Source organism: Sus scrofa, chromosome 1 (assembly GCF_054392235.1).
Source record: "Sus scrofa isolate SSC_HxYL_T2T_F1_AM1 chromosome 1, Sscrofa_HxYL_maternal_Yorkshire_Landrace_v2.0, whole genome shotgun sequence".
Lineage (NCBI taxonomy): Eukaryota > Metazoa > Chordata > Mammalia > Artiodactyla > Suidae > Sus > Sus scrofa.
The window spans coordinates 106,099,240-106,126,004 of NC_139383.1; the positions used below are offsets into that span (position 1 = coordinate 106,099,240).

The window sequence follows — 26,765 nt, forward strand, 5'->3', positions numbered from 1 at the left end:
AGGAAAGCTTACAGAATTTAGAGCCTTCTCTCACTCATCCAAAGATCCTAACCTATAAGTTCCCATTGTTGCTCAGCAGGTTAAAAACCTGACTAGTTTCTGGCCTCGCTCAGTGGGTTAAAGATCTGGCATTGCCACGAGCTGTGGTATAGGTCACAGATGTGGCTCAGATCTGGCATTGCTGAGGCTGCAGCTCTGATTTGACCCTTGGCCTGGGAACTTCCATATGCTATGGCTGCAACCCTAAAAAAGAAAAAAAGAAAAAGAAAAACAAAAATCCTAGCCTAGAGGGGAGGACTCCAGCTGCTGACAATGGCCATAGGCTAACTTAAGAATCATTTTTGAAGGAATTCCTTTTTCAAAAAATAATTTATTTAAATACTTGAGGCCAAAATAGTTCTAAAAGGTATTCATTTCTTTAAGTTGCCCTCCAAGCAAATGTGCATTTAACTCCACGAACACACTATGACTTCATAGTTTTTTTTTATTATAGACTTTTTTATCCACATGAATGTTAAAGAAACTACAACAGAGTTAAATACCATTTCTGGATAACATGATTATATTCTTAATTACACTCAATAGTAAACTGTAAAATATTTCCAGAGGAATACAATCTTCATTCATACAGCAGGCAAAGTCGCAGAGAGGAAGGGACCACATGTAAGTCTGTCCAGTTTGCTGTGAAAAGCAGGTGTGTTACAGCTAATGCCATCCTCACGGTCGAAGTGTGATCCCCACTCCTAGGACAGGGCTTGTGTTGTCTTTTCCCCAGGAGTCACATCTTCAGATGTAAAACACAGTCTCGGAGAGTGGCTCTCTCCCTTCGGGGGATCCCCTGGAACTGTCTGTGGCTTTCCCACCCCGGTTGGCTAACGGCACTCCCACGCTCTGGGTTCGGTTGGCCTTGAAAAACACAAAGACTCAAACTTTGGTTCCACCAAAAGATGCGACAAGCATTGACTGCTCGGGTTGGCTCCCCCCTCCCCCCACTAATGAATGGCCGCTACAGTCTATTGTACATGGTTGTCCATGCTGCCTTGAGGTCACTTGTCCTTGGGTTCTCCCGAACCTGATTTTTGTATTCGATTCCCCAGCCCTTTCAATTTGCAGTCTCTGTGCGGGTCAGAAGTGCTTAGGCTCTGTCTTACAAGAAAACGAGAGTAAGTGGTTCTGGGCACCTGGGATAAGACCAAAAAAAAGCACAGAATGACAACCTTGGTATGATAGAATCAGATAATTGAAAAGCAATTTTTTTTTTAAGGGTCACACCCATGGCATATGGAGGTTCCCAGGTTAGGGGTCAAATTGGAGCTGTAGCTGCCGGCCTACACCACAGTCACAGCCACACCAGATCTTTAACCCACTGATCAAGGCCAGGAATCGAACCCTCAACCTCATGGTTACTAGTTGGGTTTGTTAGCCACTGAGCCACAACGGGAACTCCTTGAAAAGCATTTAAAGTAATATTTAGCATATCCTTAAGACATTTTTACTATAGTTTGGATAAAATGTTTAAACAGTAAACATGAAAGTATCTTCCTTTTCACATATTGCTCTCTTATTTCCTAATATATTTCACATATTATATATAAATATAACATATTTCACATATTGCTCTTTTAGTTCCTAATATACTTCAGATATTATTTTCTAATATATTTCACATATTGCCTGCTCTCTTAGATTGTGCATCTCAGCTGACCTTGACCCAGACTGGAATTATTACATTAGAGTGTGCTGGTGTGCTATGCTTTCTTTACAGTAAAGTCATTTTGCTGGGTTCCAGAAGCTCCAATTTATTGTTGGGCAAACATCAAGCAGCCTGTGGTAAAACGGACAAACAGAATTTCATATGCTGGTGCCCTGTGGGCTTTGGCTGGATGGTCCAAGTTACAGCTATTTTTCTTGTCTTGGTGTGGGGGCAGCTATAGAAATACGAAGGAAGGTTGGCAACTCAACATCAGTGAAACCACTGGATTGGTTATTAACTGCGCATTTATAACTGATAATAGAAGATGTGAATTAGGCCACCATTTTAGGTCACAAGTCAGAGGAGAGCAGGTGAAGTGTGGGTTGCAGAGCCAGATGGCCTGGTTCAAATCCTGCTATTTGGGTACTGAGAGCCCAGACAACTTACTCATCTCTGTATTTTTCTTTGCTCAGCTGTAGAATGGTGAGAGGAGCAGTACTCTTCTCAATGGGTTGTTCTGAAGATTAAATAAGATAATTGACATATAGCACTTCACTGTCAATGGACACTCTTGAAAGAAACTGTCCTCTTTTGTCTGATGACAGATGCAAGAAATGGACATGCCACCCCCCTCTTAATCTTTGATGCTTACAAAAGGAAGACACAGAGTGTTCAATGACAATCCCTGCACACCCTTTTAAGGTCTTTTTCTTGCTATTATTTTCATAGCAATTATCCTAGAAGGGAAATAAAAATAACGGGAGTTTACCAAAGGGCTAGATATTAGCATAGGGAAAAAAATCATATTATCAGGCTCTCCAGAAGGAAGCAAATTAGCAATTAGTGATGAAGAAAATGCAGGCATAAGGCAAAAAGTAGGTGGGTCACACCTTTGGAGGTTATATATGATTCTGAGCAGATTTTAATAAATTAGCACCTTTATGGGAAAGGAAAGAGAATCTGGCAGAAGAGTGGCATGCAAAAGTGATAGTCAAAATTTTAGAGTCTGCAGAGACTTTGATCAGGTTTGGCCAACCCACATTTTATAGACAGCATGAACCTCATGAAATGATATTCCTTAAGATAACATATGGAGGTAGTGTCAGATTTAGAAGTCAGACTCTCTCAAAGCCAGTCCACTGAACCTAGGAAGATGGAGAAGGGGCTTAGACCTGTATTGAAAATCCTGGCTCTGTCACTCACCAGCCAAGTGACCTCACTGAATCTCAGTGTTCTTATGTAGCAAATGGGGATAACAGGAGTTCCCGTGGTGCAGTGGAAACGAATCTGACTAGGAAGCATGAGGTTGTGGGTTCAATCCCTGGCCTCGCTCAGTGGGTTAAGGATCCGGTGTTGCTGTGAGCTGTAGCGTAGGTCGAAGACGTGGCTCGGATCTGGGGTTGCTGTGGCTCTTGTGCAGGCTGGTGGCTGTAGCTCCAATTGGACCCCTAGCCTGGGAGGCTCCATGTGCCCCGGGTGCGGCCCTAAAAAGACAAAAGGCAAAAAAAAAAAAAAAAAAAAAAAAAAAAAAAAGGAAAAAAAGAAAATGGGGATAACAAAAGAGTTGTAAGGATCAAAAGGGAGAATGTGGCAAAGATCTTAACCTAGTATCTAGCATAGTTAGTGCTCAAGGAATGATCATTATTGTTATTTCCAGCTTGTTCGTCAAGTTTCTGTAGGACTATGAAGGCACCATATCTCGTGATTTACTTCCCAAAATGATCGAGTTCTTGGTGAAAGACAGACATTTCAACCAGTTACAGGGATGACATTTGCATAATGTTAAAAGATGCTTGGGAAAAAGAGAATGTAAATAGGCGTTAACATCACAATTTTTTTTTTGGTCTTTTGTCTTTTTTAGGGCCGAATCCTCGGCATATGGAGGTTTCCAGGCTAGGGGTTGAATTACAGCTACAGCTGCTGGCCTATACCACAGCCACAGCAACTTGGGATCTGAGCCGCATCTGCGACTTACACCACAGCTCACCGCAAAGCCAGATCCTTAACCCACTGAGCGAGGCCAAGGATTGAACCTGTAACCTCATGGTTACTAGTTGGGTTCATTAACCACTGAGCCACAATGGGAACTCCGATGATATTTGGGGTGCAGATTTCACAAAGATTATACTGGAGGGTCTGTGTAGGAACTGGAGTACAGAAACAACCAAAGGTAAAGAAGACTTTCCGGAGTAATTCTGGTGTTCAAAAGAGTTCCAGATGAGAGAATAATACACACAAGATTTTGAGAGATTTTTCAAATCACTTCCATTGCACTTGTGAGCTCATGATAAAGCAAATGTGCAGAGCAGTACAATGTCTAATCTACAAGGGATTGCTTTAGGAGGTAGTCTGAAAATAAATAAAATAAACTACAGTTTACACAGCTGGTAGTTAAACAAATAGAATTCATTGCCCCAAAGGGGACTATGCCTAGGAAAGATTTAGATAAATCCATGGAGGGAGTTCCCATCGTGGCTCAGTGGTTAACGAATCTGACTAGATGAGGTGGCGGGTTCAATTCCTGGCCTTGCCTCAGTGAGTTAAGGATCTGGCATTGCCGTGAGCTGTGGTGTAGGTTGCAGACTCGGCTCGGATCCTGAGCTGCTGTGGCTTTGGTGTAGGCCAGGGGCTACAGCTCCGATTAGACCCCCAGCCTGGGAACCTCCATATGCTGCAGGAGTGGCTTTAGAAAAGGCAAAAAGACAAAAAAAAAAATTTAAATCCATGGAGAATAGTTTTTTGTGGTTTTTTTTTTTTTTTTGGTCTTTTTAGTGCTGTACCTATGGCATGTGGAGGTTCCAGGGCTAGGGGTCAAATCAGGGGTGTCGCTGCTGGCCTACACCACAGCCACAGCAACGCAGCATCCAAGCCACATCTGCAACCTACACCACAGCTCATGGCAACTCCAGATCCTTAACCCACTGAGCGAGGCCAGGGCTGGAACCTGTATCCTCATGGTTACTAGTCAGATTGGCTTCCACTGAGCCATGACAGGAACACCAAGATCTTGAAGGAGTTATCAAGGGAAAGTTAAGAATATTCAGCATATATGCCTACGTTTTGAGGTTGGTATTGTGAAGAACGACAACTTGGCCCTTCTAATGGAATTGCACAATTAGCGTCCTGGTATGGGTGGACTTTTATTTTGATTCAACATGGAATTTCTTGTATCCTAATGCAGGGCAAAAAAGATTCGCAGAGCAGTGATATGCGGCAGTACTTGCTCAGTTTATTAAGTGGATTGCCTGTGGTTTTGAAAAGCTTCCTCCTCTTAATAGTCATATTGGAATCCACTGGGTAGCAAGCACACAGCACACTACCTTAAGGGTCACTCTTGCATAAGACATGAATGCATCAGCCCCTAATTTGGAAACCTGTGGTCACTCAGCAAGATAGAATTTGTCTCTCTCCCTTGGCGTAATGATTTTTATTTTGTAATCTCTCTCGGGGTAATTCCTTGCAGGCTTGGCATGTTGAGAATCAAATACTGCCTCTAACAATATGGTTGTGATTCTCTGCTTGGCTGATTTAGCTCAGCATTTAAGTAACCACTAATCTTCTGAAAGCACCAGGGTCTACTTAGAGAAATCCCTGTTGTCTGCAAGGATGGAAACAAAATCAGCATGGAGGAAGCATTAGTTACTAAACACAAATCAATCTTTTTTTTTTTTTTTTCCACCTTGCTGTACACTATGTCACCATCAAAGGCGTGGTTTCTGGGCAGTAAGTCTTCATTGTGTTGGTGTAGGAGCAGCTCGTGTCTGGCAAGCAGAGATGAGCTGGGGAAGTGGGAGGAGTAAAAAGAGAGTTGATTGAAGTTCCTAAGCATGAATCAAACTATGTTCTAATGGATGAATGACAAATTCGGAGTAAAAGAAGCCAGACCCTTTGAACTAAAGTTCAAAAACGGGCAAACCCAATCTTTTGGGGGGCAGGGGAGGAACTGGGCAGGGGCATAAGGTAGCTATCTGGGTGCTAGAAACCTTAGTTCACTGAGTTTTGATTTGTAGACTTTATACTTGTTTAACTTGAAAGATTTATAGGCCTTAATGAATGTGGTGGGTTTTTTTTGTTTTGTTTTGTTTTTGTTTTTGTCTTTTTAGGGCTGCACCTGCAGCATATGGAGGTTTCCAGGCTAGGGGTATAATCAGAGCTACACCTGCCGGCCTACAACCACAGCCACAGAAACACAGGGATCCAAGCGGCGTCTGTAACCTATACCACAGTGCCCAGCAACACCAGATCCTTAACCCACTGAGCAAGGCCAGGGATTGAACCCACAACCTTATGGTTCCTAGTCAGATTCATTTCCACTGCACAATGACAGGAACTCCATGAATATGTGTTATACTTCAATAAAAATGTTATTTAAAAAACCACATTCCATATATACTCTTTGACTTGAAAGAAAATTAGTAGGACACTTTCAAATTTTTATACATATGTATGGGTTTAGCAGCATTCATTTGGATGATTCTTTTTTACATTTTTATTTAATTAAAAAATAATTTTGTTTGGCTGCCCTGTGGCATATGGAGTTCCCAGGCCAGGGATCAGATCCGAACCAAACTTTCAACCTATACTATAGCTCCGGCAATGCTGCCAGATCCTTTAACCCATTGTGCCGGCAGGGGATCCTGGCACTCCAGAGATGCCGTGGATGCTGTTGATCCACAGTGGGAACTCCATGGATGCTTCTTGCTTTGATTACTTTGAGTTAAATTATTAGAGTCTGAATGTTCTAAAAGTATCCATTTCATGATGCTGGTACAAACCTGATCTATAATAATGAAGAGGAAATAGCCCAAAGTCAGCTTCAGACTTAAGAAAAAATACTTGACTTTATAGTATGAAGCCAAACTCACAGGTCCATTTGTGTATGATTTCATGGAGATGAAAAGAGAATGACATTCTCTTGAGCATCTCAAAGCAAAAGGACCTATTATCTGAGCAACTCTGTTGTGAAACTTCTGCTCACAGAAGACCAGAAGTTCATGTACAAGGAGCAAGTAGGCACTGCATTTAAAGCCTGGAGCCCTCAGTCTCTCCCTGGTTTTGCAACAGAGACATAAAATATCACATTTCTCTTTATTGTACTGTTCCCTCTGGGTAAAATTAAAGAAAAGCATATAAATGAGAGACTGTCTTGGAAAGAGTTTTGAGCTCCTAGTGAAATGTGACATACATGTAATTATTTAAGACAAATACTGAAGATTATCACCAATAAAGATGATGGCAAGAAGTAGGACTGTCACATGCACAGCGTAGAAGAGGCTGGTGATACGTAGAAGAGAGGCACGAAGGAAAGAAAAGGAACCATGAACCTGCTTTGTACAGAATTTCTTTTTTGTCAATACATTCGATTGAGTTGGAAAATATGTTCCAGAGGGAGGGAGAAGAATCATTCTGATGGGAACGAATAAAACTGATAAATGACCACAGTCCTAGTTGACCACAAGCACTTAGAAATGGCACTTCTGACACTGGAGCTCTTCCCTGATTTAGCACCTCCAATTTCTAGGTCAACCTAATGCATTGTTACAGACATGACAATGTCCTAGTTTTTCCATTGCTTCAGTTCTAATAGTTATATCTATCTTTTTCCATATAATCAAAACATTGCTTTTGAAATGTTTAGGTTTATTCTGAATATAGTCATTGAATGTTTACTGTCTTCTTTTCCTTAGGAGTCAAGAATGTATCTGTCTTTTAAATTGCTGCCAGGTATGTGACATTGGATCTGGTTTTGGCTATAGAGAAACAAGGATTGTTTTAGGGAAAGAATGAATGACTGCTCCTGCTGCAGAAGTTCTCAAACGTCTATATTGCTTGCAATTATTCACAGCACCATCTGTCAGTAACTCTCTGAATGCTGGATTGCAGGAAGACGTTTTGGAAGTAGAGAAGAGACAGAGAAGAGATAGAAGAAGCAGGGCTCCTGAGACTCCAATTTCCTTCAAGGAGGTCAGGAATCAGAGTGCCCAGAGGAGCAAGAAAGCAGAAAACCTCAAAACAAGGAAGATCACATCTGCAAGACGGAATGGAGAAGTTCCTTAGCTTTAGGAATTTTCCACAGAATTTATAAGACACACTTAGCTATTTATTTAGGAAGTCCTATGCCCTCAATGAAGTTCAACAGTATATTGGCTTAAACACAGGATGGAACATCACCAATCCCTTGGGCTATTTAAAGTACATCAGTATGCATCTATTAACTCCAAATTCCCAGGCAAACTATAGCCTTTGGAATGGATAAGCAATGGGATCCTGCTGTGTAGCATTGAGAACTATGTATGGTCACTTGTGATGGAGCATAATAATGTGAGAAAAAAGAATGTATACATGTATGTGTGACTGGGTCACATTGCTGTGCAGCAGAAAATTGACAGAACACTGTAAATCAGCTATAATGGGAAAAATAAAAATCATTATTTAAAAAAATAAGGTACATCAGTAAAGAACACAGCCAAGTAACAGTTCAGAGAGTGAAGGCTAATCTCTTTCCTCTGGTGAGCTCACCTTTTAGCTTTTGCTGAGATGGGCACCAAGCTTTTCTTTCCTGATCAAGCTTGCAGCATAGGGGATCTGTAAGACAAAAACAAGCAAAACTATCTAGGTAAGCAGCTACATTTGGAGAGAGATGTGTAATGGAGACTCTTCATCGTGCCTAACAATTTGAATGCCAATGGGTCCGCCCTAAGAGAAAAGTTCTCTATGTGCCAGGCACTATGGGGCTTCTGGGGTATAGCATTTCTAAGGCTTGTTAAAAAGCATATCAGGAGTTCCCACTGTGGTTCAGTGGAAATGAATCTGACTAGTAACCATGAGGTTGCCGGTTCCATCCCTGGCCTTGTTCAGCAGGTTAAGGATCCAGCGTTGCTGTGAGCTGTGGTGTAGGTCGCAGACATGGCTTGGATCCCGCATTGCTGTGGATGTGGTGTAGGCTGGTAGCTGCAGCTCTGATTAGACCCCTAGCCTGGGAACTTCCATATGCCGTGGATGCAGCCCTAAAAAACAAAACAAAACAAAACAAAAAAGGCATATCAAAAGCAGAACAGGTAATCACCCTAGCTTGCTGCTACAGTTAGCCTCTGAGGTTCCTATATGACATATCATTTAAGAAATTTAAAAAAATTTGTGTTTAGTAATGTGGTATTCTTATTTTTAATTAGGTATGAAAACTAAGTTATAATATTATAATGTATCTCCAAGGTCACAAAACAAGAATATTATTATACATTAGTTCAATGTAATTTCTCATTCAATTAGAGAGATAAAATAAGCGATTGTTATAAATTACAAATTTTTCTCTTCATGACTCAGTGGTTAACAAACCCAACTAGGATCCATGAGGATGTGGGCTCGATCCCTGGCCTTGCTCAGTGGTTTGGGGATCTGGCATTGTGTGAGCTGTGGTGTAGGACAGCGGCTGCAGCTCTGATTCGACCCCTAGCCTGGGAACTTCCATTTGCCACAGGTGCAGCCTTAAAAAGCAAAAAACCAAAAACAAAAACCAAAAAAACACAAATAAGATTAACTAAACACAAACTATTACTCTGGGTAATTTCCTGATAACTACTAAGAAGCATCAGAAATCACTGCACAGAATGGAAAATATGACCCTTGATAATTCTACCTGGATAAACTGGAAAAGTACTTTTCAAGACTGGGGCTTTGAATGAAAACCTATTTCATTTGATAGGCTGCTTTTCATTAGAAAATTCAAATGGTTGAAATTGGACTACATATATTATTTAGATTTGCCTTGCCATTAACCCCAGTTATGTTTCTTATCTGCATCATTACAAGACTACATTTAGGACTCTAATGATATGAATTTATCTCACACTGAAAGAAATATTCAGCCTTCTAGAATGCAACATGAACTGTGGCTGATATTACGTAAAAGCAAGGAAGGAAATAAAATTATAATTATTCAATTAGGCAAGATTTTGAACATGGTTATATGTATTCCCCACATTCACAGCATATTTGTGTTTTGCTCTCTTGATCTACCAGTCCATATATACGAACCTTTATTAATGGGAAAGAGCTACAAATCTACAATGATGCTAGTGACTCGGATTAGCTGGCCTATTTTGCCATAATTGGTCAGCTGAATCAGTCTTTTTTTTTTTTTTTTTTTTTTTTTTTTAAGGGTAGCACCTGTGGCATATGGAAGTTCCCAGGCTAGGGGTCGAATCCGAGCTGCAGCTACTGGCTTATTCCATAGCCACAGCAACACCAGGTCCAAGCTGCATCTGCGATCTACACCACAGCTCACAGCAATGCTGGATCTTTAACCCACTGAGCGAGGCCAGAGATTGAACCTGCATCCTCACAGGTACTAGTCAGATTCTTAACTGAGCCACAATGGGAACCTGGGACACACAATTTTTTTGATGAAAAAAAGAGAGAAGACTAAAATTGCCACCTGACTATTTTTATATACAATCACAGCACAGATATATATGATAGGGATATATATGATAAAGGCCATAAAAGCAGCATTGAAATTAATGATTCATATAGGACTGTAAAAAGTTCATGGTTTAGGATAAGAGCTGAGATCGGCTAGATAACTATGACAAGAACAGTTGCTCAGGGACCTACTCTAGCTACCTCTTCTTTCCACTCTGGGTTATGCTATACCTGCTGTTAACACAGACATACTTGAATCTTGTTTTCCATGACGGTGTGTGAAAAAATATGCCAAAGCACATGGATCACCTCTTTCTTTGGATGCATGATAAAAGAGAGCCTTGAATATAATTCTATTATTTAGGCTAACAAGTAGAAACAATGTAGAAACCTTGGGGTATGAGGAATTACCTAATAAAATGTATTTATGCCACTGTCACATTTAGAAAGAGCTCTCAACATCAAGATTCAATGTCACAAAGATTTAGTAAGTGTCTGCTCTGTGTCAAGGTGCTACAGGAGAAAAGTCCATATTACCACGAGCCATCTCATCAAAGCCAGTAAACTACTCATATAACCCAAACAAAACTGCCCAAAGGGCACTACATTCAGATCTAAGGCTGAATTCCTTTTTCCTTCTCTTTTCTTTTTTTTTCTCAGAAACAACAATGGAGCATTTCATTAAGATAGGAAGCTGGTAAGGAAGATAAAAAAGGACTCTGAAAAAAGGGGACATTTCTGGAGTTCCCATTGTGGCTCAATGGTAATGAACCGGACTAGTATCTATGAGGATGAAGGTTCAATCCCTGGCCTTGCTTAGTGGGTTAAGGATCCAGCATTGCCATGAGTTGCAGGGTAGGTCACAGATGTGGCTTGGATCTGGCACTGCTGTGGCTGTGGTGTAGGCCGGCAACTATAGCTCCAATTTGACTCCTAGCCTGGGAATGGCCATATGCTGTGGGTGCAGCCCTAAAAAGACCAAAAAAAAAAAAGGGGACATTTCCAAATAAGTACATTTGATCCCCAACTCTCCAGGCTTAAATTTAAATCTGGGTGAAGAATTATCCCCAATCAAAACATTGATAACAACTCAACAGAGTTTATTCGATTAAAACAAAATTAAACAAAAGCTGAACAACAAAGACAGAAAAAGCAAAAGATTCTGAGCTGAGAATCATTAATTCTCAGTCCTAAATCATGAATGATAAATAAAGAATATGTTAGCGCACACAGCCCAGTTGTTCACGGAGCAGCTATTTCACTGATTAACTATCAGTCTATTTCACTGATTCTAAGATGCACTTTTTTCTCCCCTCACACTTAAACAGTTCTGAAATTGAGTGTACTATAATTGGGATATTTTAGAATAAAAAATTTTTTATTTTTATTTTATTCTAAAATTAAAAAATCTTTTTTCTTTCTTTCTTTCTTTCTTTCTTTCTTTCTTTCTTTCTTTCTTTCTTTCTTTCTTTCTTTCTTTCTTTCTTTCTTTCTCTTTCTCTCTCGCTCTCTTCCTTTCCCATAGCTACAGCATGAGGAAATTTCCAGGCCCCCATTAAACCAGAGCCACAAAACTGAATCCTTAACCACTAAGCCACCAGGGAACTCCCAGAAGCTTTTATTTTTATGATATATCAGGGAAAGGGGCCTCTTACAACTGATGGTGCTTTAGGTTCTATACACCCCAACCTGGGGAGCTCAAGATCTTAGAGGCTCCATTTAAGGTAATTATTCCATGTAAACCTCCTACAATAAAACTTATAAAAGCTTTCTTTTCATTTTTACTAGCTTGGAGATCACCAAGATTGACATGGACAAAAACCACTCAGTGTTACTAGATACTTTCTAAATTACCTGTTGGCTCTAGTCTATCCAAAGTATTGAGATTTTACCAAAAAAGATACCTTCAGATTTGTGCCAAGAGAGATTTAGCCTGGGCTCAGACATTAAGGCAGGTCTACATCTCAAAAGGAGAAACAAGTGATGGCATTACCAAGATGCAAGATCAATAACTGGTAAAGGACCACAGTAGTCAAAGTTTGTCTCTTGGAGAATCTTAAGGCCGCTTCCATGGAAGTTTGGACTTACGTCAAGTCCTCTGATCTGCAGGGCCCTCTTTTTGTTACACATTTAGATACAAAACCCAGGTCCTCTAGGGGCTCAGGGATATTTTTCTAGAAATAAAGTGCTCCACCTTTTTATTTATTTATTTATTTATTTATATATTTTATTTTTTTAAAAAGATTTTTATGTTTTCTATTATAGTCGATTTACAATGTTCTGTCAATTTCTGCTGTACAGCAAAGTGACCCAGTCATACACACATATATATTTTTTCTCACATTATCCTCTATCATGTTCCATCACAAGTAACTATAATTCCCTGTGCTATACAGCAGGTTCTCTATTTATTTATTTTTAAATTATTTTTATTTTTATTTTTTATTTTATTTATTTATTTATTTTTGTCTTTTTGCTATTTCTTTGGGCCGCTCCCACGGCATATGGAGGTTCCCAGGCTAGGGGTTGAATCGGAGCTGTAGCCGCCAGCCTACACCAGAGCCACAGCAACGTGGGATCCGAGCCGCGTCTGCGACCTACACCACAGCTCACGGCAACGCCGGATCGTTAACCCACTGAGCAAGGGCAGGGACCGAACCCACAACCTCATGGTTCCTAGTCGGATTCGCTAACCACTGCGCCACGACGGGAACTCCTAAATTATTTTTAAAATGTTAATTTATTACTTTATTTTTGGCTGCCCCATGGCATGTGGAGTTCCCAGGCCAGGGATCAGATCTGAGCCGCAGTTGTGGCCTAAACTGCAACTGTGGCAATGCCAGATTCTTAGCCTACTGTGCCAGGCTGGGGAATCAAACCTGCATCCCAGAGCTCCAGCGATGGTGCCAATCCCATTGTGCCACAGCAGGAACTCCTCTCTACCATATAAAAAATATGTAAAACATATTTTAAAAACTCTGGGTTCAGATGAGAGAAATTTGGGCAAGTTCCGATCCTAATGAATACTGGAGAACCTCCAAGAAAAGACCATATATCACCGAAGAGCTATGCCCTTGCCACAGAAGGTGCATTCTTTGAGCAATGATAAAGACCCATCACAGCCCCTTTCCCTGCAAGGAAGTACAACGCTCACACCATCAGAAAGTTACTAACTGCTTTTTTACAAGTCCACAGTGAACAAAACATTAGTACTCAATCTATTGATTGAACATTATTTTAATTGAGGCTTTTAATGAAGAACTTTTGAGACTGGTTTCCCCTGGTTTCGTGTGACTGCAGTGTTCTGGGAAACCAGCAGAGGGCACTTCAAGACTAGTCCTTTTTTTTTTTTTTTTCCAAAGCACATTTTTCTCAATCTTCCTGCCCTTTGGTAGCGATCCAGCAAGTTTAAAGGATGTGAATCTGGGTCTAACCATTTACTCTGTATTTTCTATTATAGCTTCATAATGTCCTTCAAGAACTAAGGCTAATGTCTTCAAGAACTATATCTTCAACTATGACATGCTTTCAACAAACCTGGGGATGGTAGCTTATGTACACAGGCACTTGCTAAAAAAATTTGTTGCCAAATTAGCAATGAAAAAAAGGTTATCAAGGCATCATTAATAGTCTCAGCTTATGCCATGATTTATATTATATTCCAGTCCTTGTACAAGTTTAACCAAAGGTTATATACTTAGTAAAATACCTTTACTTTCTTCTTTTAAATTTTTAAAAATTGAGATATTATTTACATATAATTTTGTAACGGTTTCTTCACATTCTTCTTAATCTTCAGGGATGATGGATTTTTGTTTTAAAATTGAACACATTTTTCAAAAATTAAAAAATAATTTTAAAATAAAAATTGAACATTTTCCCTAGCATCACAACTCACTCATGAATGAGAAATCTTTTGCTCTTTATTGTTATTAAGCACTAACATCTTCATGAACTTAACTAAATTCTTTTTTTTTTTTTGCTTTTCAGGGCCGCACTTGCGGCATATGGAGCTTCCCAGGCTGGGGGTCAAATTGGAGCTACAGCTGCCAGCCTATACACCACAGCCACAGCAATGCAGGATCCGAGATACATCTGCGACCTACATCACAGCTCATGGCAACACCGGATCCCCAACCCACTGAGCGAGGCCAGGGATGGAAACCACAACTTTATAGTTCCTAGTCGGATTCGTTTCCCCTGCGCCATGATGGGAACTCCAAATTCTAAAACTTTTGTATTTGGTTCATAGTGAGAGGAATATATTTCTATAAATAAATCTGGTTTGGTAATGAAAACATTTTAAGCATTTGAAAACCTGGAAGAGGGGGGAACCTTAGCACAAACTATGTTAAGGACTGTAAAACTCTAATTTTAAGCTCTTTGTAAGAAAGATCAGCTTGTAGCCCATGAATAACTATTGAATTGCATATGCTTTAAATCTCACATTGAGATAAATGCACACTCATTTATAAATTCACAAAGAGAGTTAATCATTTGAAAATCATTTGAATCCATAGTTGCCACAATGTTGCATTTAACAAACTGGAAAAGGAGGCAATGGTGTAGAAGTTGCAGTCAGTGGAGAATCTAAAAACGCAGGAGCCAAAAAAACTCATAAGTTTTCTTTCTATGGCGATGATACCCAAGATGCTTTTGATGTAATCTTTTGAATAAGAACACTGTGTAACAGCATAGGATAAATGCATTGTGGGTCTATGGGAATTGTTACAAAACATGATGGTTTTAATATATTTGAATTCTCCATGATTGCAGGAGAGTGTGGGTTTTTATGTCTATCTAAAGGGGGAAAAAAAGCCTATTCTGGAGGCAAATGACTTTTCTGTAATATATGCTCTGTAAACTTTAAATATAAAATAATTTAAACATAAAAGAATAAAATAATTTTGAGTGAATTGTTCTGTTCTCAAGGAGCAAAGCATATAACCATATTTACTGATAAATTAGAACATTCAACTAAAAACATTGAGAAACTCAGTAACTGTGATACCTAGCAACTTCTTGGTAATCTGTAGATATCATTTTCTAAAGACATTTCGCCCCAGGTACTTTAGCAAATACAACAAGCTGGAAAAGGGGTAGGATAGGTTTCTGCTCAATTAACCTTGAGTCTGCTGCCTCAAATCTATTTTGTTTGGCTGTGCCCGTGGCATGCAGAAAGTTCCAAAGGCCAGGGATCAAACCCGCACCACGGAAGTGACAACACCGGATCTTTAACTGCTAGGCCATCAGGGAACTCCTGCTGCCTCAGTTCTAAAGCCAGATGTATAGTGTGAACACTGAGTTCACAAATGTATCTTGAGCCACCAGGACTTAAATAGTTCCATTATTAGCAGTACTACTTTGAGAAGGGACACACCATTAAATTGATTACTCATATTGGCATAGCATTTTATAATTTACATGTGCAATTCATATTCATGACCCAATTGTGCCTTTTTATCATATCAGGTACTAGGTGGGACCTTACAACAGAGCCCCTTGGTTTAGGAACTGGTACTCATGGGATGAGTCTTGAGCGTAAGTCTGCAGACCTTAAAGCTTGTATGTAATAGTCTCAAGAACAGTGCAATAATACACATAAGCTCCGGTTAATTCACTAGCATGTCTTTCTTTAGTAGTTTTGGTAGTAGTTATTTAGTATAAAAAGAACATTTGAGGAATTTCCGTTGTGGCTCAGTGGTTAATGAATCTGACTAGGAACCATGAGGTTGAGGGTTTGATCCCTGGTCTTGCTCAGTGGGTTAAGGATCCGGCATTGCCATGAGCTGTGGTGTAGGTTGCAGACGTGGCTCCGATCCCGCGTTGCTGTGGCTCTGGTGTAGGCCGGCAGCTACAGCTCTGACTAGACCTCTAGTCTGGGAACCTCCACATGCCGCAGGAGCAGCTATAGAAAAGCCATAAAGACAAAAAGAAAAAAAAAAAAAAAAGAACATTTGAGGAAGTCAGGACCACATCAAGGAAATCTGGAAATGAATTAAGAGGATTGCTATGTGAGAGTATCAGAGTTGGGTCAAGGGGCATTGGTGGACAGTGTTTAATCCAATAAATATTTCCTGATGGCTATCTGATGTTACACATCACACCAGGTGTTATAGGTAGCATGAAGACATGGGCATCTTATGACAGGGGGCACAAAAGAAAGGGAAGAAGCAGAAGGGATAAACCATATCTATTTCATTGATTTTCATGTTGGTAGCCTGGATGTGATTTTGTGGATTTCAGGAATTATGTGGTACCTATAAGACTAGGGGAAATAATTCCCAAAGAATTTAATTTGCAACCAAGTAAATTCTAGAGGACTGTGAATTAATGTCACTTGTCTAGATAAAGGAATACATGATGATAATGCATGATTTTTCAATGCAGTGTAATAAAGATATTTCGTAATATTAATTTGTATCTTCCAAGTATCAAATATCTCAAAAGACATGAGACTTTTTTCTTTTATTAATACTGTCTCCTTATTGCATGGATGTAATATCATTTCCTCTTCTATTAAAGAAACCAAATGTCAAAGTAAATTAAGATATTAAAGTTACATAACTGGCCATAAATAACTGGCGCTGAAATATTTTCCTTTCCTAATGCCCATGCTGCTACACTCATCACCAGCTGAAATCACACATTTTTGGTTGCACAGGTAGCAATTTTTGCTTTAAGAGTCTGAGAATGATATCCTATATAAAATAAGTAAGGTCTTAAAATTTTATATCCTTCTGGAGTTCCCGTCGTGGCGCAGTGGTTAACGAATCCGACTAGGAACCATGAGGTTGCGGGTTCGGTCCCTGCCCTTGCTCAGTGGGTTAACGATCCGGCGTTGCCGTGAGCTGTGGTGTAGGTTGCAGACGCGGCTCGGATCCCGCGTTGCTGTGGCTCTGGCGTAGGCCGGTGGCTACAGCTTCGATTGGACCCCTAGCCTGGGAACCTCCATATGCCACAGGAACGGCCCAAGAAATAGTAAAAAAAAAAAAAAAAAAAAAAAAAAATTTATATCCTTCTACCCTGATTCTATATTTACATTCTTCCTTTGGACAAATAAAGCAATAAGTAAATTCACAGGGAGTAATCTAGGTATCAAAAGCTAAGAATAGCAGATACTGAAGTTCCTGCTGTGGTGAAGTGGGTTAAGAATCTGACTACAGTGGCTTGGGTTGCTGCAAAGGTAAGGGTTTGATCCCTGGTCTGGCACAGTGGGTTAAAAGATCCAGTGTTGCAGCAGCTGTGGCATAGTTGCAGCTGTGGCTTGGATTCAATCCCTGGCCCAGGAACTTCCTTATGCTGAAGGTGTGGCCATAAAAGAAAAAAAAAAAAAAGAATAGCAGATATTTTAACCCCTGTGGGGGATTACTTGTCAACTGATTAAATAAATATTTCTGCTCCCGATTGAATTTATGTGCAAATAAAACTAACACAAACAAAACCAAAACAAGAAGGAAGATCCTGTTTAAGAGGGTCTTATGTTTAGGTGGCTTTCAGAAGTGAGAGTAAACCAGCCCTGGAAGTCCAGGAAAGCCTCATTAGGAGGGCGAGAGTTAGAAGCAGCACTTGCAGTAGAGACCCCAGAATGAGAGAAAACATCATAAAATACAGGGATGCTTTCAAAATGACTTTCAGCAATCTCCATTAATGCAAGCATGATTTCTTCCATGCAGAAAGGAAGCATCAACAACCAACTCTCTTGGAGTTTCTGTTGTGCCTCAGCAGATTAAGAACCTGACTGGTATCCATGAGGATGCAGGTTCGATCTCTGGCCTCTCTCAGTGGGTTAAAGAATCTGGCATTGCCACAAGCAGTGGTGTAGGTTGCAGAAGAGGCTTGGATCCGGTGTTGATGTGGGTATGGCATAAGCCAGCAGCTGTAGCTCGGATTCGACCCCTAGCCTGGGAACTTCCATATGCTGCAACTGCAGCCTTAAAAAACCAACAACTACCATCTTTCTTAAATAATTCTGACAGAGAGCTAGATGCCTGGCTTTCTAGACAAGACAGGTGGGTCTGCAAAGACACAGGCTCCATGGCATAAGCATAGCAGAAATGCCAAGTAACCTAAATTATAATAATCAGACTGCATGTCTTTACCCAGGTGATTAAAAATATCTTAAACGCTGAGCAGAAATTATTTCCCCATTGTGCTCATGAAAATGAGAAAGCTTGAGAGACTGTTTTCAAAGCACTAACACTACTACATGGATCCGCATGGGGACATGAGGGCAAGGAATACAGGGGAAAAAACAAATCTCAAAAAAGGTAAAACAGGAGTTCCATGGTGGCGCAGCAGAAACGAATCCAACTAGGAACCATGAGGTTTTGGGTTTGATCCCCAGTGGGTTAAGGATCCGGTGTTGCCATGAGCTGTGGTGTAGGTTGCAGACGTGGCTTGGATCTGGTGTTGCTGTGAGCTGTAGCATAGGCCGGGAGCTGTAGCTCTAATTGTACCCCTAGCCTGGGAACCTCCATATGTCGTGCGTGTGGCCCTAAAAGGACAAAAAAAAAAAAAAAGGTAAAATGAAAAACCTCACAACAGTTATTTATCAGACTGTTTCCCTGTTTCTTGTACAAATAGATCTTAGTGCTCACTTTCAGACCTGATTAGGATGGAGTAACACACTTCATTTGGAAATAATTTGTTTCTTTTCATCCTCCTTCAAGTGAATTTAATTGATTAATGGTGTTTATACAAAGTTCTATTGACAGTAGGGGGCCTGGCTCAGGTCTGGGTAGGGGTAGAAGGGGAAGACAAAGACAATGGCCCTTCCCCCAGGCTTGCAGAGGCAGCCCTGGTGCAGCCTAGGGCTGTGTTCTGAGGTTTGCACAGTGGCAGGCAATGCAGGTACCTCTGGTTCACCCACAGAGACAATGTACACATCTGTCTATTAACACATGGTAGGTAGTTACATTTAGCGGAAATGTATCGACACATCTGTTTATTCTGTGTCTAAGTAAATCTCTTGGCAATTAGCATCTAAACTAGCTGAGAGGTAGGTGGACCAAAGGATTTCAAGGCAAAACCTAAACAGCTTCACACATATTGGGTGGTTTGAAAACAAGCCCATCACCGGGCATTAATTTTTAAGTAGAAATGCATCTTACAATTTGTAACTGTTGCACCATTTCTTCTCGGTAGGCCAGTTCCCTTTTCATCTGATCCTGGAAATTATCTGGTAGGAGCAAGAAACAGAGAAAGAAATTAATTAAAGTACAAAATCTACTTTTGGAATATTTGGTAAAAATATTACTGACAGTCCCATAGAAACCCCCTCCCTCTTTTTGTATTTTTTTGGGGGGGTGTTGGCCATGCCCATAGCACATGGAAATTCCTGGGCTAGGGATCAAATCCAAGCCACAGCAGTGACAACACCAAGTCCTTAACTACTAGGCCACCAGGGAACTACTGGAATTTTTTTACAGTATATAATACGGTTGTTTAAAGAGATGTTTTCGTCAAGACTATAAATTAATCAGAAAAGAGACAGTAAATTCTGAGAGGCTAAAGTTAGGAATATTGGAGGCAATTATGTTTGCCAGTCTTTGTACACTTGAGCAAGTCATGGTACCAAGAGTTTGCACTGTCTAGTGCTAGTGAGGGGTGAAGTTCAGATAGAGCTGATCATAGGAACCACGGACCCTTGCACACGTAGTACTTTCTGGGTTATAAGATGTAGGTCTGTTATATATGCTACCTAGCTTCACTGCAGCTCATCTCATGCCTAAGAGAGTGACAGACACATTCTGGCAGGACTCTCCCAACCTGCAAACTCTCTCACCCAATATCAGCTTTATTTTATGGTCCTCCTCCAGCCTGTATAGTTCTATAGACCTTGCCACAATTAGAGAAGGATGGAACTTTAAGAGATATTACTTTGCAAAACATCTTTGCCATTTCACATATTGATCGTTTTTATTGTAGTTCCGGAAGGGAACGACTTCCTAATGTGTACTTTGTTGTTGCACCTTCTCCATAGGATCTTTTGTTAAGTATGGACTTGTTGGAGCTCTCTCGTGGTGCAGTGGGTTGAGGATGTTAAGGATCTGGTATTGTCACTGCAGTGGCACAGGTTTGATCTCAGGCCCAGGAATTTTCACATGCTGTGAGCACAGCCAAAAAAAAAGGAAAGGAAAAAAAAAAAGAAAGTGTGGACTGTGGACTTGGAACTTTGGCTTTTTCCGCCTTTTTTTTTTTTTTTTTTTTTTTTAGGGCTGCACCTGCAGCATATGGAAGTTTCCAGGTTAGGGGCTGAACTGGAGCTGCAGCTGCTGACCTGCACCACAGCTGCAGCACTGCTAGATCCAAGCTGCGTCTGTAACCTACGCTGCAGTTTGCAGCAGCACAGGATCCTTAACCCATTGAGCGAAGACAGGGATTGAACCTGCATCCTTAGAGACATTATGTCGCATTCTTAACCCAATGAGCCTCAACAGGAACTCCTAGTATATATATATATATATATGTATATATATTTAAAAGACCCATCTCCTACTCTCATCTCTCACTTTGATGTGAAAGTGACTATAACAGAGGTAAGTATGTAGTACTATGCAAGGGTTAAGAAGGAGGAAACACCTAAGCAAAGATGTGACTGGCATTCTTCACTAAGATGCAGAAGCAGGAATGGGGAACAGCAAGTAATTCAGCTGTTTGCAGTAAAGGGGGTAGAGGAAACCCCTTGCACCCCATCACCCAACAAACTACTCTCCAATTTTCACTTAGGCACTCTATTCCTAGCTACTGAGTGTTCATCACTGTTGTGGTCTTGTCCTTATAGCAAATATTTCCCTTTTCTTTAGAGTCTAGCACAAATGTTATCTCTTCTGGAATGTTCTCTCTGATTCTCCTGTTCGCTCCTGCCGGAATTAGCCACACTTATCTTGTGCTCCTCCAACACTCTACATATACCTCTGTTAATGCATCCATAATCTGTACTATGATTAATTTCTATACATCTGTCTTAGCTAAACAGTGAGTTCTTAGAGGGCAGGAAGATAAGTTGCAGACACTTAAAATTTCCAAAGCCCATCATGGTGCTTGGCACACAGAAGGGGCTAAAGAATGAAGAATTAAAAGAGCACTGAGGTATCCACCAGAAGGTCTGGATTTTGCCATGAACAGTGATTACCCTACCCTTGGGACTCAGACCTTTATCTGAACACACAAGGGTGTGGAAACAATGTGCTCTATAAGGTCCTCTCTTGCTTTAGTGCTTTAAGATTTGATGACAAAGTAAACTGATTTAGTTGGGCTTCATACACCTATCTCTGTCTCTCCTGGGCTGTAAAATGGGGAATGGGTAATTTTGACCTACACTGATTACAAGTTGGAGTCAGGTACCATATGACTCGCTGGCATCCACCTGCCACCTCAGGATGCTGTGGAAGTGGGTCAAAGCCCATGGTATGGGTGCAAGGCAATGGGAACCAGTGCTCCATGAACTACCATGGTGCCAGTGCCACTGGCCCCATACCTGGGCCAGGATACCCCCAGGAGATCCATGTGCTTTCTAGACACCAGAACACATCCCAAGCGGTTCTCCATCTGCAAGGAGAGACCTGCCCTCTGAGTCTTGCTGGGTTCTTCTGTGAATATGATCAAGGTGGCAGTAAGATGGATGGGGAATGAAGGGCTGCCTGAAGCTGGCTGTGGCACTTCTCTGGGCTCCCAGGAGAGTCTGATTTTGGAGGAAGAGACAGCTAAGGGTAATTCAGAGTGAAATGATGATAACTAGTCCTTACTTAATTCATGGCCTACGACGGCATACAATATAATTCATTAAGTGAAAATGAAGTCATTAAAGTGTTAGAAAAATGGTGAATAATATTATAAAATTATAGAGTGGGGAAGGCCATCAAAGACAAAAAAACCAAACAGAGAAGATTGATAGATCTGATTAGATGAAAATGTAAAGCTTTGGCATGACAATAAACTATAAACACATTAAATTATCCAAACACAAAACACCACGGTCAACATTTAAAAATGGATACAAACAAAAGAACATTTGCAACATGACAAAGAATTAATATTTTAATATATAGAGAGTTCACATAAACCATAAGGAAATGAACACATCAAAAGAAATATGAGAAGAGAATGGAGTTCTCTAGTGGCTCAGTAGTGTAAGGAGCTGGTATTGTTGCTGCTGTGGCACAGAGTTCGATCCCTAGCTTGGGAACTTCAGGATACCATGTGTGTGGCCAAAAAAAAAAAAAAAAGAAGGAAAAAAGAAAGAAAGAAAATAAAAATATGGGAAGAGAATACAATGGGCACTCATGAGACATTCAAATGGATGACAGACATGCAAAAGTTCAATATCCCTAGCGATGAGAGAAAAGGAAATAATATGAGGAGTCAATTTTTCCATTTAAGTTAGCAAAGATCTAAAGTAAAGATGGGAGTTCTCGTCGTGGCACATCGGAAACAAATTCGACTAGGAACCATGAGGTTGTGGATTCGATCCCTGGACTCACTCAGTGGGTTAAGGATCCGGCATTGCCATGAGTGGTGATTTAGGTCTCAGACATGGCTCAGATCCTGCGTTGCTGTGGCTGTGGCGAAGGCTGGCAGCTATAGCTCTGATTAGACCCCTAGCCTGGGAATCTCCATATGCCGCAAGTGCGGCCCTAAAAAACAAAAACAAAAATAATGTAAAGATGATTTGTGATATCCCAAGGATGGGAGTATAATCTTTCTGGAAAGCCACATAAAATTATGCGTCAAGAACATTGAAAAGTTTATACTCTTTTAACATTTTAATTCTTTTAGGAGTTTATCCTCAGGAAATGATGGTGCATTTGTGCAAAGATTTAGTAACAATGATGTCTAAAACTTGGATAAACTTTATTTTTTCCTTTTTCAGCCACATGGGTGCCATATGGAAGTTGCTGGGTGAGGGATCAAATCTGAGCTGGAGCTGTGACCTACTCCACAGCTGTAGCAACGCCAGATTCTTAACCTGATGACCAGGCTGGGGATCGAACTGGTGCTGCCATAGAGACAAGCCAGATGATTAACCCATTGTGCCACAGCGGGAACTCCTGGATAAACTTTAATGTCCAATATGAGAATACATTTATAGACAGCTGTGCAGTCTTGAAAAGAAGCTCATGTTAAGTGAAAAAAAGGAGAGTAAAAAATGGTGTGCATAATATTTCATTTTGTTTAAAACATGATTTAATATGTATTAAAAAAAGGCTGAGGAGTACCTGTTGTGGCACAGTGGATTTAACTAATAATCATGAGGATGCAGGTTCAATCCCTGGCCTCACTCAGTGGATTGAAGATCCAGCATTGCCTTGAACCATGGTATAGTTCGCAGAGCAGCTGATCTGGTGTTACTGTGGCTATTGCTATGGTGGGCAGCTGTAGCTCTGATTCAACCCCTAGCCTGGGACTCAAGCATGTGTATAATTTTTGTGATAAAAAGACTTAACTGGCAAAAAAAAAAAAAAAAAAAAAACCAGCAAAACTAAACTAAAATTTTTGCTGTGTTCTAAGGATGATGAAGGCACAATTTAACTAGAGATGAAAAAAATTATTAAGCAGATTTCTCTAATGAGGATCACTTCAAACCCGAGTATCTTTGGCAAATGACAGCGAAAATGGAGGTAGCAGAGAAAAGCATTGAAGCGCAGTCTGCCAACCAACACAGCGGCAACAGCTGTGCTTTGCAAAAACGTGGACAGTTTGAAAAGCCAAAGAATTTTTCAAATAGCAACACAAAGTATCCAGCCTACATTCCTGGCACCAGAAATAAGAAGAGAACTCATATGGTACATCTAGTTTCCCCAGCAGATCCTACTCATCAAACTACAGGGTTTGGGGCTTATTTCATTTACATTGTCTTCATTTTGTTATCACTGCTTTTATCTAATCTGTATCTATCTATCTTCTATCTATCTGTCTGTCTTTCTATTATTTTTAATTATTATTATTGTTTTTGGCTGTGCCTATGGCATGCAGAGAAGTTCCCTGGCTAGGGATCAAACCTGCAACATAGCCGTGACCTGAACCACGGCAGTGACAATGCCAGATCCTTAACCCATGGAGCCAACGGGGAACTCCTGTTATCACTACCTTTAAACAATGATAGGGACTTTTTTTTTTTTGTCTTTTTAGGGTTACACCCAAGGCATATGGTGGTTCCCAGGCTAGGGGTCAAATTGGAGCTGTAGCCACTGGCCTATGCCACAGCCACAGCAATGTCAGATCAAGCTGCTTCTGTGACCTACACCACAGCTCAGGGCAAAGCTGGATCCTTAACCCACTGAGTGAGGCCAGGGATTGAACCTGCGTCCTCATGGATACTAGTCAGATTCGTTTCTGCTGAGCCACAAAGAGAACTCATTATAGGGACTTTTGATCTGTACCATGTTTTAGAATTCCCCCATCCCTTCTTCTCCAGAGGACATTACAAAAAGAGAGAAGAAGGAAGGTTGGAAGCCACTGAGCACAGGATGAATCTAGTAACAGCTACAGGTGAAAGATGGGACAACCATATTTGGGGGATGGAATGTAGTTTGGTTTTAGTAAGAGGTAATCTTAAGAGTAACTGTGAGTTCTCGCGGTATTGCAGTGGGTTAAGAATCTGACTGCATTACAAGGAGATCCTGCTGAATAGCATTGAGAACTTTGTCTAGATACTCCTGTTGCAACAGAAGAAAGGGTGGGGGAAAAATGTAATTGTAATGTATACATGTAAGGATAACCTGACCCCCTTGCTGTACAGTGGGAAAATTAAAAAAATTATTAAAAAAATAAATAAATAAAAATAAAAGCAAGTTTATTAAAAGGAAAAAAAAAAAAAGAATCTGACTGCAGGAGTTTCTGTTGTGGCTCAGCAGGTTAAGAATCTGACTAGTATCCACGAGGATGCAGGTTTGATCCCTGACCTCACTCAGTGGGTTAAGGATCTGGTGTTGCTGCTGCTGTGGTGTAGGTTGAAGATATGGCTCAGATTCAGTCCCAGTCCTGGGAACTTCCATATGCTACAGGTGCAGCCATAAAAAGAAAAAGAAAAACAAACAACAACAAAAAACAAGTTTCACTGTCCAATCTACCCTCTCTGTGGACCAATAAAGTCCTAGAAGTTCTCGTTTCTAATACCAGCTGGTTTATGAAAACGCTCCTGCAGTATGTAGATATTACACTTAAAATGGTAATAGTAGCAACAACCCACGTTACTATGGATCAGTCACTATGCTAAACACTTTTTTTTTTGTGTCTTTTGTCTAGGGCCGCACCCGTGGCATATGGAGGTTCCCAAGCTAGGGGTCTAATCGGAGCTGTTGCCACCGGCCTACACCAGAGCCACAGCAATGCCAGATCCAACCCACATCTGCAACCTACACCACAGCTCATGGCAACACTGGATCCTTAACCCACTAAGCGAGGCCAGGGATCAAACACGCAAGCTCGTGGTTTCCAGTTGGATTCGCTTCCCCCTGCGCCACGACAGGAACTCCTAAACACATTATGCATTTAACCCTCTCTGCACAGCCATGAAGTAGGTAGTAGTATCATTTTACAATTAAAAAGGACATTAGGTAACTTGCTTAAGGTTACTCAGTGGGGAAGTCAGTGTAACTAATGGCTACTAATGGCTGAGTTCTCTGCCTCTGGCAGCCCAAACAGTACATGCCTACTTGCTCTGCTGCTGAGGCTCCCTTTCCTCCTCCCTGGATATCCCAGGCAGTGTCTTGCAGCTGTGGAAGCCTCTGTCCTGGCTTGTTCTTCCTACTCCCAGCCTCTGTTCCCAAAATTTTGGAGACTTGTGTTCTCCCCCTTGTCCTCCTCCCCTTTCATCCTCCTCATCCTTCTCCACTCTCCCTCTGCCTTCTCCTCCCCCTCCTCCTTCCTCTAATCTTTATCCAATTCATTCCTGGGATCCTCATTAACCCCCAGAACCATACTAAGAAGCCAAGAGAAACTCCGAAATTTGGACTCATTTGAGAAATGCTTTCCTAGAACTCAGTGCTAATCATCTCCTCTTCCTCCTCCTGCTTCGTCATCACCATCACTGCTGATGCTACCGAGCACTTGTCCTGTAATAGGGATGTGCTCAGACCTGTGCATGGATGCCCTCATTTAGTTCTCCCACCTTCCTACGGGGCAGGAATTCTCTGGCCCATTTTATAAGTTTCCAAGGTCCTACAAGCAGGAAGTAGCAGAGCCACATGGTATCTCAGGTCTGGCAGATTTTTTTTTCTTTTTATGGCCACTCATGCAGCATATGGAAGTTTCCTAGGCTAGGAGTTGAATTGGAGTTGCACCTGCTGGACTATACAACAGCCACATTTGCAATTTATGCTGCAGCAACACTGGATCCTTAACCCACTGAGTGAGGCCAGGGATTGAACTCCTAACCTCATGGACACTACATTGGGTTCTTAACCCATTGAGCCATGACAGGAACTCCAAGGTCTGGTGGATTTTGAGCCTGGATTCTTGTCACAGGTGACAGCCTAGCATAAGTTCCAGGGTTCTAAGTGAACGGGATTTGAAGGGCTGTGACTATAAAAAGCCCCAGTTAGGATTTCTTTCTGCTGCCTGCTGATGTGGCTTTACAAAGTTCCATTCTCCCCGTTTCATCTGAGTGAATCGAAATGTGTCTACTGGCTGGACGGCCTCTCACTTT

General features: G+C 41.0%; 1 protein-coding gene across 1 annotated transcript in view; it reads right to left on the bottom strand.

Annotated features, from left to right (window-relative positions):
* Positions 1–464: 464 nt before the first annotated feature.
* SKOR2 (SKI family transcriptional corepressor 2) overlaps positions 465–26,765 on the bottom strand; it is a 49,174-nt gene continuing 22,873 nt past the window's right edge. The window contains exons 7-9 of the mRNA XM_021092785.2: positions 19,228–19,295; positions 8,213–8,278; positions 465–1,181 (exon numbers count right to left, since the gene is read on the bottom strand). Coding sequence (XP_020948444.1) covers positions 8,216–8,278; positions 19,228–19,295 — 131 coding nt within the window. The 3' untranslated portion in view covers positions 465–1,181; positions 8,213–8,215. The remainder of the gene's footprint in view (positions 1,182–8,212; positions 8,279–19,227; positions 19,296–26,765) is intronic.